Here is a 14,127-nt window from a genome sequence, read left to right on the forward strand (position 1 = left end):
AATAGTGCGAAGTTGTAAAACGTCATAAAAAGACCATGTAACAGTTGTTATTCTAGAATTACACAACACACATTCTCAAACTGTACGTGTCAAACTGCACATCAGTCGTCGATTAAATATGTCGACTCAACTTGACGCTATAGCGACCTTGGATAAAACAATTACTATGTACAGTACTACTGTGTACTACTGTGTACTACTGTGTCTTACCGTGTACTACTGGAGTACGATGCTCTAGGTTCATGTAACGTGGTTTTCAAATAGACAATTAGTAACTTTGGATGTCAAGATGGTAAAAAAACTATATAAATTATTTGTTTTAGGGTGCTTTTACTGCAACAATTGTATGCTTTACGCTATGAAATGTGTGTGTAATTTTATGAAGATTTATGAATGTTTTCTTCAATATTTTCCTGCTTGCTCGTGTTTTTAGAAAATGGAAATTGTGTATAATTGTTCATACTTTTTTTACGTATTTACCCAAGTATGTAATAATACAGGAAGGCACAGAAGAAAAACCACATCGTTTTTCTTCTGTTTTTTCAAATTCCTTTGACGAATTTTGAGGAAGTTAAAGTCTAGTTAACGTTTATAATATTGACCTGAGGCATTAGGAAACGCCGGTTAGCAGACATTTGCTCAGGATTGTGTTCGACCGGGCATGGCTACCGCTGGGACAGCGCATTGAACAACCAGTATATGATTTGAAGATGGTCACATGACCCTATCAATTCAGTAAATGCTCTTAAAATTGGTACGTAGCAAGTTAGAAGAGACAGCAGTAACATTCATCTACGGTACCGCACAGTACAGTGACCAACAAGTTCAGCTGTTGGGAAATAAACGTGTTGGGTTGTGTGTGGCCTGTTGATTATGTTGTTGTTTAACCTTTGAAACCACCAAAGTCAACTTTAGGTTTCGTTCACTAAATAAACCCGTATAAAATTCCTTTTAAATTTCACAATTTTCTTAACAATTCTGACCAAGACTTGTTGCCAATGGCAAATTGCCCACTTGGTGCAAAATTAACAAGAAATTTGCAAAATGTTGTGTCAAAATATTGGCGGGAAAAATGAAGACGTTAAAATACAAAACAAAATTAAACAATAGTTTTTCAGAAACACGCAATTTGTAGAACAGAACTTAGCAAACTTACCATTAATAAGGTACAATATCAATATTATCCTCGTACTCATTGTGAAAGCATTATTTTTTCGTATGAACACAATTTCATCGGCGTCTACTGTGACCGGTAGGGTTACAGCGATAGGGTTGCGACGTACGCGGTTGCTCGGTCTAGGGAAAGCAGTGTAATGACGAACAAGACTTTACTATATTATTATGAGTCCCTAACTTTATTCACTTCGAACGCAAAGACCACCTAAGTATACAATGTATGTGTAAACTCTAGAATGTTGATGGCGTGTTGCTAGCGACACACGATTCTGAAACCATAGCAACGTTATGAACAATGATGCAATGGGTATTACATCTCTCTCTTTTTCATATCCCCCTTTTATCGATCAGTTCTAATTCATTAAAAGTAATACAGCTAGCGCTTGGACTAGACTATATATTGGCGCAACTCATGTACACTACGGCAACTTTTTGAATTACTTTTGTAGTTACATGGCAGTCAACAATTTTGATTCAAATGACCAATTTCAACAAACTAATATTCCAATAAAATGTACTTTTTGCTAAATTGGGAGTTGATCATTAGATTTCTGGAGGGTAGAACTACTCTACAAATTACTTTGTTTTCTTTTATCTTGTTTTCCTTTGTGAGCTCCATTTTCTGTGCGTGACGATTATATTTTTATTAACCTTTTCAAGTATATTGGAGATTTATTTTATGAATATAATTTTTGTGACTATCTCTGTACAATTATTGCAAATAATTTACTTATAATTCCACAATCTCTCGCGAAACTTCCTAATGGTCACCCCCTTAGCTGCGGTAAATTCAACTGGATGAAAACATATTCACATGTAACCATGTTAGTTCATTTGATTTGATTTAAAAATATCAGTGATCTCTGCAGTGAAAGTGAAAACGGGAAAATAAATAACAGCTCTTAATTCTTTAAATCAACTTGTTATTTCCCTGTCAGTGTGGCTGCACTTCCGGTAGTTTGAGGGACACCTGCTTTTCTGTTTCAAATATTTATGTCAAATCATTCTTTCATTTGAGTTGACAATCGATCGGTTTCCGATACTTCCCAATTTAGCTCCCAATATCCGGGTGATCAACGAAACCGCTTGCATACCCTCTGATGCGTGTCTCCTTGGCAACGATGACGTAACTATAGTTAGTGAGGGACTTAAGATTGTAGAATAGTTCACGATGTCGATTCACAACTTGAGCGCTGCAAAAAACTATGACGTTTACAAATGTACAAATAACAAGTTGTTTTCGACAATGTCACATGACTTCGGTCGATGCAGTCATGTGATGTTGTATTTCTCCCAACACAGATACCAGCAAAACGGTGTTTGTTTTTTTAACAGTGGGACATACCACTATGTACTATATTCACAGCACATCTTTGCCTACTGATTCATACCAAGCCGTCACTATACCTATAATAATTATCTTAGTGGGCAGTTTCACATTACCCCATTTTATAAGTTACTCTGTTCGATTTCATCACTTGTAACGAGGTATCAGACTTCTCCTAGGGGATATCACGTTACGTCATCATACCAATGGCGTCATCTCAGAGTCGATAGATGTTACTACGTACCCAAATGTGGCGGAGAAAAATATTTCAGTGTCTGGTGATTTAGGAGAAGCGACTAAATAATGTTTCTCCAACCTCCAGTCTATGTCATAACCTAGTTCCGCCAGGAAAGTGCAGTAACCCCACAACACATTGGCGTGCGTATGTACGTTACGGGAAACATCCTTGGTTGGTGGGAATGAAAGGATATTTTATAAACAGTACGTTCTTGACATCTCATATATGTACACCGAGAATCTTAACAGATATATCTTCAAGGTATTTAAATTAAGAGGGGAACATGTAACTGATTTCCAGTCGTAATGTTTTATGGAACTTGGGTAACTGAACGTCAACGCTTACTTCTGTATTTCTCTTTAATATCAAGCACATGTAGGCCACTGGCCTTTGGTAAGAATAAATGTATACAGCTGGGAATACAGTTTTGGGTTTGATTTCCTTTGCACGGTGAGATGGCTGCAAACTGCTATTATTTCTATTAAATGTGTGCGTTATTTGTTTTATTTTTAAATTAACGTTTTACATTCACTGGACTAATTCTTTTCTAAATCCGCACCAAAGTCACGACCCAAATCGTGTCTTGCTAAGATTTGTTTCGACCATGTATTACTTACATATGTGTGTGAGGGAACTTAACCAGCGTTTTGTGAAAAATCGCGGTTCGGGAGACCAAATTTCTCAAAACCAATTGAAAATGTTATTTAAAGAAAAACCTTCTTCTTGAAACAAATTTAACAAATTTACAAGAAAACCCCACTCAATGATATTGAATATATCGATCTGTTTTGTTTTTTATGACCCTTTATATTATATTAATTTGTATTTTAGTTTGAATATATCGATTTTTTGGGCTTTCTTGCCGTTAATCAGTTCTTAGAAAATTGTGTCCCAGTCGCCTCTTAGGGTCATTAAAAAAATGGAGCCTCATACCTACATCGGATTTTAATCAGATTGTGTATATATTAGCTATCACTACATATCACACTTTATATCAACACATCAAAAGTAAAATCCCTTTGATTTCTGGGTGTCAAAAAAGAATTCTTTGGTTATTGAACATGTCAAAAAAGGACCCTTACCTAGTATTTTGAATTTATATACCCCTTGGGTGCCTCGCATACCCGTTTATAAGTTTCCACAAGTGTCCCGGGTTTTGACGTCCCTCGTCTATGTGTTGTGTTGCGAGGAGTTCTACAGTTGATTTTTTTATAAACGAATTGTAGGTAAATTGAAAAATTGTGTAACAAAAAAGATAGAATACTTTCGCTATTTATTTACCAAAAATATAGAATATCGATGTTCCATAAGTTGTGGATTCAACCGAGCTAAGTGTACTTGGGGAAAAATTACTCGGATGAATACTCACGCTGTAAGTGTGGTCGTCCGCAATTTCAAAATCGGTTGGTTTTCATTAAAATATCACTCACTAATCAACTCTTTGCGTAGATACCACACACGTCATTCAAAGTTACGGAGTGTTCAAATGGTGGTATTACCGTTGTTAAATATACACTTCGTGTCCTTGAAATAAAACATGAAGTTGTTGATGATGCTACGTCATTTAGGGCTCGACCATTTGAAATCATGAGGGTGAATAAACGATTTGTTAAAAAATGTGCAGAGGGAAAAATGGAAGCAGAAAAGTACTGTTGAAAATAAAAGTGTACAGAAACCGTGAAAAATTGACTGGTCACACTCTCCCAGCCACCCCATGATTTTAAATGGTTGACACTTTAAACAACGACGTGCATTTAATAACATTTCAACGTTGAATTCAGTCAAGAACATTGCCATATTTGTATTTATTTAAAAAAGGTGCGTCGGCAAAATGTTTGTTACATCATCCCTCCAACGAAATAACCAGGTATCAATACAATAAATCCAATTTATTACCGGTGTTTAATATAAAGATACATTACAACAACATACATATATTTCCACAGTTGTTTTCGACATCACCACACGCCATAATACAGTTGGTTGCGTGTAATTAGTGACGTCACTATTCAGTCATAATTTTACAGGGCGACCGGACAACTTTGACTCATGCTTACGTCTCACGTCAAAGAACTTCGAAGATGTCAGATATTGCTTAATTTACATTTACAATTAATTTTATATACAGGCTACTTTATATTGTAAGTATATAAACTTTACCTCATTCGGTTTCGCCTCGGACAATCTGCGCTGCTATACCATACTGGTATTAAATTAATCCGAGTTGTCATATATTTCACATTTTACAAAACAAAATACGATCCATGTTAAACTAATTATTATTATTTTAACTATCTATATTCAAAAGTTACAATATTAAACATCTCAGAAGTAAAACCAACTGAGGGCGCTGTGTCATGTTCCAGGCGAACGCTGTAAATAACAATCTGTGAAAAACACACAGTTTAGTCGAGAACTCAAGGCCGTAGGAAGCAAAAATTAGTTGGTCCGGCCATCCATCGAGGGCCGTATGTCCGAGGTGTATGATGACGTGGGCCGAAGGAGAAGTGATCTGGCCATAGCCGGTATGGCCGGTACGGTTTCTAAGGCCTTGGAACTATATTTTAGTCCGAAGTTAGCCAGTAAAATATCCACAAACGATCCACAAAACATACGTGATGCACCGACTCAGCTTCTCATTTCAAACTCAGACCAATTGATATTTTCCGCCATTGTACATGCGGCCAGAAACTTCTCAAATTCACGGAATACTGGGAAAAAAATAACAAAAATATATGACGGGGGTATGAATCACATTACACTTATGTCAAATATTTCTCGGTTATGCAATCCCTGCTTTCATAACACTGCTTTGTGATTGGTCTGACTTGACATCATTTACATCGATGGATATTCGATATGATGATAAATTATGTATCATCGTCTGAGTCATGAGAGAATTAACCCCTACAACTACACCATTTAATCATTCAAGGATGCATTTTGTAATAAAATAAGACAAATTCACAGTAATAAATTAAAGGTCATAATAAAACATGTTTGTGTATGGCTTTTACGTCTAGCACATGCAACTGCTGTGAATCGAAATGACATTAAATTCTGCCGTCCAACTAATGCAACCAAACTGTTACGTTTACATAGACTATCTCAATCGTTTTTGGTCATGGGTGATATCTTATTTTAGCAGCCCATGACCAAACCACGTGACAGTATGGTTGCCGTAGTTGGACACAAGTGGCCGAATTGCGGTTATTTAAAAAGGGGTGAGTCGTCACCTGCGCACGGCATGCGTTAGATGGTCATAGCGTGTCATTGTTTACAAACAAGCGTCTACCCATGAGCCTTTGCGTTTTAGCGTGTGTAGTTATCGTCGCCTGGAACTCAATTCTCGCGCGAGCGCAGGTGACCATCCTCCCGCTTTGATGTCATTTCGACACACAATTACGACGCTGAACGTTAAATTAAATAGCCATACGCATTTTTTTGAATATGACCTTTCTCACAATTCGCCGCGCACTGTGAAACGTTGGCACGTATCTGCATGACGATCAAGCAATCCCATGACATAGGGGCCCAGTCTCTAATTAGTAGGTCGTATGCACGATATTTCCTCACAGAGGTCGGAAGTACAAATTCACTATAAATATTGTTTTTTAGTATACTCCTCAAAATTGTTAGCATTAGTCATTGAGGTTCAAAAACGTGCTCACAAATGATATATATGATTTCGACATGAGTAACTTGTAGGGACCATGGTAACAAATACAGCGTTTAACATATTAAAAATTGAATATACATGTACGAGACATCACAATAAATAATGCTTGGGTCAAGATATCAGCTAGTTGAATGAGCGGTAATTCATGATTTGTTTTACTGTGTAGGACTCTCCTTTGGTGTGACTTTTCAGAAGCGCTATTCAATACACTGATATCACTTAAAGCGGGGGTGTCGTCACCAGCGCATGCGTCAGATGGCCATAGAGTGTCATTGTTTACAAACAAGCGCCTTCCCATGATCCTTTGCGTTGTTGGCGTGTGTTGTTATCGTCGCTTGGGACTCAATTCCCGCGCGTGCGCAGGTGACGACCCTCCCGCGTAACTAATAGTTAAAAAAAAAATAGTTACTCAGTAAATAGAATATTTTATCTTTCCACGATTTATGGCTCAAGGGCAGAGTGAATAGGGTACTACAGCAATGCATTCTGGGTACACGTAAAATGAAACACTAATTTAGGAAACTATTATCAATGCTGTCGGCCTATACGGTGTCTGAACAAATAGCGTAGCGCGCGCTGTAAACCAACCAGATAACAGTAGTGTTTGCACATGCGCAGTGTGTCTTTCAACGTGACACTAACCTAGGTATCGGCAGACATTATGTCGATGGGTCAGTCCTTCCTCCCATGTGATTGGCTCCGACATGCTTTCGACATCTAACAGAATAGAAAAGAGGGCGTAATTAGAGAATTTAACGCCTGTTTTCCTCTTTCACAGCGCAGCGTATGTTCAGCGTGATAAACCACGTGACTGCATAGAAAGAGATTTACATTCCCAGGTGTGTACTCCACAGTAAATTGTATTGTCAGAAAAACGTAGTCCTTCAAATTTTGAGTAACTTCGCTAACAATAAATTATGTCGAATGAAACCTGGCGTATTGCGCTGTTTATTGACAAAGTAATTCACGTGGCTTTCATCATATACCCTTATTAAAGTATCACTGTAACCAAATTGTAATAAATTCAATCAGTTCTATCGGACGGGCCACGTTTTGGATATCGATTTTATGTGCACTTGTTATTGATGGACAGACCACATATCAGAACAAAAATAAAGTTAATATTGTAAACGGAGTCCCTTGCAACATTTAGAAGTGTTTCGTCGCTAGCGGGCGCAACCAGTGCGTTGAACAACAAAATAACTCACATCCATAGTGTATCATCTGATGTACTGGCACGTGTTTTCGCATGAACCATTCCTTCCAACTGTTGTCCTGTTTGTACGGCATGACGTGCACAAAGGATACACATAGTTGGTTGGTTTCGTGAGGTCTGTCTCCAAACCGAACTAGAAACGTCCCGGGTGTGTCGTTATGGAGACCAGCGTCTACGTCCTGTCTGTCACAACGTCCGTAGAAATACCTGCAGTGTGAAATTTGTACAAATTCGGATGAATGTAAGACAGCATGTATGCTGAAAACATATTCTAATCTGTGGGTTTCAGTGTCACGCGTTATATATGTCGAAGTACGTCGTCAATTCCGTCATTTTTCCCACCCTCTTTCGCAGAAAATTATGTCATAATCAGTTAAATAAGCTAAATACGTACCTATTTATTAGAAAGTGATTTGGCTGGTCACGTATGAATGCTGACAAATGCTGTCTACATGTTGATGACGTAATCAAACATGTCGCGTACCACAGAGCCACACATTGTATATTTCATATTGTTCTACTTAGCCAAAAATGATCGGCGATAGTTAGTGCGCCCTCACCGGAAAACTAAGTGTAACATTCAAATCGATTATTAAATAACTGAAATTATACTATATTCGTCATATATTTTCAAATGACTAGCTGCCTTCATGATACAGAAAATTTTGCAAACATACTAACCAAGAATAAGGTTGAAATATGACGCTGAAAGATATTTTAATCAAATCTAAATCATCATAAAAGTACTGTAATAAAACAATAACAAACACATATACTACTTACTTGCTCAATTCGGTTGTCTGTTGAAAAACAAAATAAAACATGTTTAAAAAATTTGTTTAATTGGACACAGAGGGCGCAAAATAAATGCACTGAGACGAAAATATGTGTGCAACGTTTTAATGTATTTTCCACAATTCCTTTTCCAATATGAACCAAATTGAAACAATTTCACATTGTTTACTGGTTTTGATTAAAATATTTGAAATAAACAAGTAAAGTAAACAAGTAAGTTTATTTTGTGAAAGAAGACATCACCGACTTTGTCAGGACTTCAAAGAGTATGAACATTTTGTTAGCTCTAGCACTAAATTGACAATTATGTTACGTCTATGGGATTTAAGCGCGGGACAGATACTGACACTCGTATAATGTGTCTGTACTGACACAGAAATGACGTAAAGTCGACGCAATATATACATATATACGTAACATACTAGTACACGATCATTGCAGATTTCATATTTTATAATTGCACTAATGAATGTAAACAAAAATGTTAGACAAAAAATGAAAACTGCAGGCGATGGATAAATTATTTTCAATGCTGTGTGAAGATGGGCAAAAGTCACGGTCACGTATCCAGTCACGGTCCATAAAGGTTTTATCATATAATTATCATATATTGCTTCATTTTATGTTGTTAATTATCTTTTTGTATATCTTTTTGACATGTAAGATTATTTTGAAGTAATGTACTTTTTTGGGAAAATATATGAATAAATTTTTTTTTTATAAAAGACAAAAAAAAAATAATTATCATATAATAGATGTAATTACAATTTTACCACGGTGTGACCTCAAACACACGACGTAGTTTAGAATGGCGCATTTTGTTTTGATTGATGAAAGCCGAGAGCGCTGGGCCACGATGTGAGGGAGCAGTTCCTATAGCGTTACGGCCCTAGCAATACGAGATACAATGTATATAAGGTATGTACACAGTTTCTATTCGGTAATGCTTGCAATGTCTTGTAAACATTTGTTGCCAATATTTTCCACATATTTTTTCATATATATATTATATTACCTGGTTAATCCAGCGTGTGACTTTCGACCGAATCCACGACCATCGATCTGTCTGTGGTTGAGGATTCCAGTTCGAAGCCGACGCTATAGTAGTAGTTACCTCCGTTGATGGTTTCTTCCTGCTCGTCTTTTGTTCAGTTCGCTGTGCATCCCTGTGACGTAGTAGCGGAGTATGTAAATGACCCAGTCGACGTTGTAATGACAGGAAACTCGTCACCGATTTACCATGACCGACGAGTATTTGGTCGTTGAGGGCGTACACGTGGTTGGCGTTCCCGATATTGACGAACACGTTGAAACTTTTCAAGTCAACCATATCACCTAAAGAAACGAACACCAAACATCTGGTATCGGTTGGTGAATATATTTCAGCGGACGCACTTTCCATTCAATGAACAATTTGTATTCTACAATTGTTGATTATTTTTTTCTCCTAATATTTTGCATTTTTTTATTTTTAATGTAGACTAAAAATCGTGCCACGGTGGCATACAGTCTTTTGTTTATTTGTGGGTGTTTTTTTCAATAAAATAAAATATGGAAGGTGTATAAATGGCGAAAGCCGGGTTATCGTGAAATAAACAATGCAGGTCTTTCCGCCTCCTTATTTACATACAATGGCACGAGGCGTACGTCACGGTGACGAGTGTTACGAATGCCGCAGCATTTCAGCATAGGCAACCGAATATCGACTAACTATCTTTTAAATAAGGGAGGTAGTGTGAGTCTTGCTATGGTGACAACTGCCGTTACTTAATGGAATATGGATACTGAATCCATTGTCTCATTTAGGTGATCTGTAATGCATATATGTTTATTATTACATCATCTACTTACTTCCAAAGAAAGGTCTCAAGTCATCCATGGTACACGGTGGTTCTTTTCCTAGGATTTCTTTGATTTTACTGTAGAATGCTGTAAGTTGCACCTGTATTTATATAATAATACCTTATCCAATTTGAATCCACAATTTTTATTCTTTTTAAACTTCAATATTAAAATAACAAAAAAGAAAATAATGGAAGCAAGATCATACATTGTGCTATTTGTCTGAAATTTTAAAGCGCGGTTAACTTAGGTCTGATCATTGATTATAAAATGACGCGGTGTAAGCAATATCGTTCAAAATTTGATTTATTTACGAACTGGTCAGAGTGTTAAAGAAACAGTATGATTTGATGGATGAGTGGCGAAATTAAGCACGCGTTTCATTTTTTTGAAGAAAAAAAAACGTTGCCTTTTAAATAAATATGCACGATGAAAAATATCATAACTAGGCATATCAATTATTCATCAGAGACTTTTACATGTTACTAATTTGTTGGGTGTAAAATAAAAACTTTGACCACAATAATAAAATGGTTGGCAACATTTTTACATTAGTTCCACAGCTCAGTGGATTTATTTGTACTAGGGAACCTGGGCGAACATTTCAGACTAAAAATCCCCGCCCCACTTTAAAACTTGGCGGTATTGATTTACTTATCCACATAAGTACTAGGGAAAATTATACACCAGTTTTTTTTTTTTTTAATAAGGTATTTCGAACCCTTTAAAAAAGTCTGAAAATAACTTTCTTTCTTTTCCAATAAACCATAACAACGTTCTAGGAATTTTGTTTCCCGGATGAAGTCACACAATCGACCCCCTTCGTCACGCATATTACCCACCAAGTCTGGCAGTTATTGTGCGGCACAGCTACGTGAAGATAACGTAGGTGTCGCAATGATTCTTGCGAGAAATTACGATACGGTCGTATAAGATACAACACAAATAACAAGGAACCCACCTGTCTACTGCTCCCGAAACACTCCTCCCATATTATCTGAGCTGAGAAATACAAACAAACAAGCACATTTACAATTGTGTCCACATAATGAAATTGTTGGGCATGGCGTTTAAGACTCATGTATAACCTCATGATTAGCAACGGCAAACACAATGACCGAACAAAATGAGCGCCATCATTGTTTTAGTATAATTTTACTTTCGTTTTTTTTTTACTTCCGTGTTTTATTACTGGATAATTGTGACATTATGACGTCATATGAACACTTGATACGTACCATCTTCGTTCTTGATGAGTTGTTGCGCTGCTGGATTGATGGTTCTTCTGGCAGCCGCGTTAAAAAAATTCTGGAAAAAACGAACAGCGAAAAGGCGTACTATAATAAGTATGCGAACCAGAGCTTTACGGATTTGACGCCATCATATATATATATATCCATCAGCCCATGTATCCCATGATACTATATTTTAAGTTAGCGTGTAGCCGACGTCGTATGCACTGTGACACTCACCAATTTATGCAGACCTGGGTGTATTACATGTATTTAATATTTTTTTTCTCGTCCGTTAAAACAAAGTTAAACATGAATTGCTGTGCCGAGGTTCAAAGTTACTTATCTTATATCGAGTCGAACGCACGTTGACGTGGTGGTTTATTTACATTTAGTGTGTGTTCGGTATTTATTGTGATCATGATATTTCATCCAAACAATGTTTTATTGCATATGTCCATTCGAACTTTTTAACTTTGCCCATGTTGTATTAGTGTTTTAAACTATTCGTCTATTACTAGAAATGGTTAAATCATCCATTGATCTAGATTGATTCATAACATATTAGACAAAACAAAACTAAACTAAACTAAACTAAACAAAACACTGTCTTTGGCATGATAATAACAACAAAAGAACTGTCTCGACATAATTACGTACGTTCGACAATATAATACTATATTTGCCACCATGTAATTCGCCTATTTTTAACTAGTTTTGATTTTGACAAAGTGTGTTTATACATAGACCTTAGAAAACAACTCTATGGTTTATACAGGTAATCAAATAGGTTCCCATTCTTAACTCACTTTGCGTAGAACTGCGAACTCTTTTGCTTTTTCTTCCAATGCCACCCGTTGACCCGTCATTATATCACCGACCATACTGCTGTCATTCATTCCAACGGCAAATATCAGCCGTCCGATTTCCTCCAACCGCACTCTTAGCTCCCGTAGTTTATTTTCAATATCTATAAAATAGAACTAGAATCAAACACTGGACAGTTCAGTCAAATAAGTGGCCAATATATTAGTAAAAACTTGGTTGTGTACATGATGTAGTTGATGTACACACCTAAAGGAAACACAGTCGAAAACAATAAATATTGTTTTAATTTCACAAACACCGCTGGAAAATATTCCAACCTAGCAGCGTAGTAAATTCACATACCGATTGGAATTTACTACGCATGCGTAGATAAGTTGGTCAAAATTCAAGTGTTTTATGAAGCTGACAAGTAGTGTCCGATTCACTTATAATGCTGTCCACAAGAAGGTCGTTTCTCGTTTAAATGTAAAATGCTTAATTATATGTCAATAGTTAATAATGTATTTATTACTCTACAAGCACCATCGGTGTGCATGGTAAAAACGGTCGTGTCCGTGATTCTAGGCCACGTGTAAATACTTTATTCTCATTTTGACCATTTCCAAATATATATTTATATATAACCGACATATATATCATTATATACCACATTGCATATCACTAGGCTAGGAATCATAAACACGACCATACACTATTCACCTTCTAGTTGCACATTACAAATGTGGTTTATATGAACAAGTCATTATATCAACCGATCAAAATTGACAGTGATCTATGATCTACTGCACACTATAATAGGCAGCCAGTCAGCAAATCACGTGCTCGAATGAGTACTGGTACTTCAGTCTTATCAACTCTAACAAAAGACGAATACAAACAACTTTACATTGGAATACAGAATTACGTTGAAAAAACAACCTATTTTTTTAAAAAAATATTTTATTTATTGTCAGTGGACTGTAGAAATATTTTGCGTCGATAAATATGCATATACATACACAATTCGGTGATTACGATAGACCACCGGGAACAATGAACTTAATCCTTCATATATGTTTGTCCTATTTCAAACAATAGGGTTTTATAGCCGTCTTTGTGTCGTGCATCCTAAGGCCACTAAAACTGGTCCGAAGTACACCGCATCGTAAAATTGGCACAGGGCATCAATTATTGCTATATTGAGAGGGATAAGGTATAAATCATTCAGCGATGCAATGAACATAACAAAAAAATTAAATAGTATGCCACTGTTAATTGCACTCACCGGGAGTCAGCTGCAGATCTGGAACCGCGTTTAAATTCTCGAAGAAAATTCCCAAATGCGACATGCTGGACTCCAAGCGGATGCTCTTCGCTGGCAACTGTATTTTTAACATTTTGTACAAGCTGTAAAAGGAGTGGAGTATTTTCAGGTAAATCCTTGCGACTTGGCGCAGTTTCTCTGACATGGTTTCTATATTAGGCATAGTTATATAAGACTTCTCTTTGCTGAAGTGTTTTAAATTGTTGCTGGTCGCAGATTCGTCGTTTTCCGCTTGGTTGAACCCGAACTTAACTCCGAAGTACCTTGCTCTTCAACGCTTTCTTGCGGCGTCAGTTCGATTTTGCAACTGCGTGAACAATCACTTATATAGTATGAACAAAGAGCGATTCTTTTTCAAACCTTTCAAGGCTCGTCCAGCAGACCTATCTTTAACTTCTTATATATAATCGCTCATCATATAGTGACCACAATTCGACGCTGCCTACTAGTCCGATTAATTAAGAATTCCCATATGTTAGCCACTTTTAAAT

General features: G+C 36.7%; 3 protein-coding genes across 3 annotated transcripts in view; all 3 read right to left on the minus strand.

Annotated features, from left to right (window-relative positions):
* Positions 1 to 1,292, minus strand: part of LOC100375883 (polycystin-1-like protein 2) — a 45,479-nt gene extending 44,187 nt beyond the window's left edge. The window contains exon 1 of the mRNA XM_085498811.1: positions 1,157 to 1,292. Coding sequence (XP_085354937.1) covers positions 1,157 to 1,196 — 40 coding nt within the window. The 5' untranslated portion in view covers positions 1,197 to 1,292. The remainder of the gene's footprint in view (positions 1 to 1,156) is intronic.
* Positions 1 to 14,127, minus strand: part of LOC100366335 (beta-1,3-galactosyltransferase 1-like) — a 414,782-nt gene that overhangs the window by 360,125 nt on the left and 40,530 nt on the right. The window lies entirely within an intron of this gene.
* Positions 5,370 to 13,781, minus strand: LOC100375732 (uncharacterized). Its single transcript, XM_078012132.1, has 10 exons — positions 13,598 to 13,781; positions 12,315 to 12,475; positions 11,512 to 11,581; positions 11,235 to 11,275; positions 10,283 to 10,373; positions 9,447 to 9,766; positions 8,420 to 8,436; positions 7,629 to 7,843; positions 7,063 to 7,137; positions 5,370 to 5,452 (listed from the first exon to the last, which is right to left on the minus strand). The coding sequence occupies exons 1-10, from the start codon at positions 13,779 to 13,781 to the stop codon at positions 5,370 to 5,372; spliced, it is 1,257 nt and encodes a 418-aa protein (XP_077868258.1).

This window comes from Saccoglossus kowalevskii, chromosome 5, assembly GCF_978046115.1.
Source record: "Saccoglossus kowalevskii chromosome 5, keSacKowa6.1, whole genome shotgun sequence".
NCBI lineage: Eukaryota > Metazoa > Hemichordata > Enteropneusta > Harrimaniidae > Saccoglossus > Saccoglossus kowalevskii.

What these genes read in the sequence shown, in the direction of transcription:
- LOC100375732 (XM_078012132.1), bottom strand. Translation starts at nt 13,781, where the DNA reads ATGTCAGAGAAACTGCGCCAAGTCGCAAGGATTTACCTGAAAATACTC. An exon ending in AGATCTGCAGCTGACTCCCG is followed by an intron (nt 12,476 to 13,597) that starts GTGAGTGCAATT and finishes TCTATTTTATAG; the next exon opens with ATATTGAAAATAAACTACGG. An exon ending in ACTCATCAAGAACGAAGATG is followed by an intron (nt 11,276 to 11,511) that starts GTACGTATCAAG and finishes TGTATTTCTCAG; the next exon opens with CTCAGATAATATGGGAGGAG.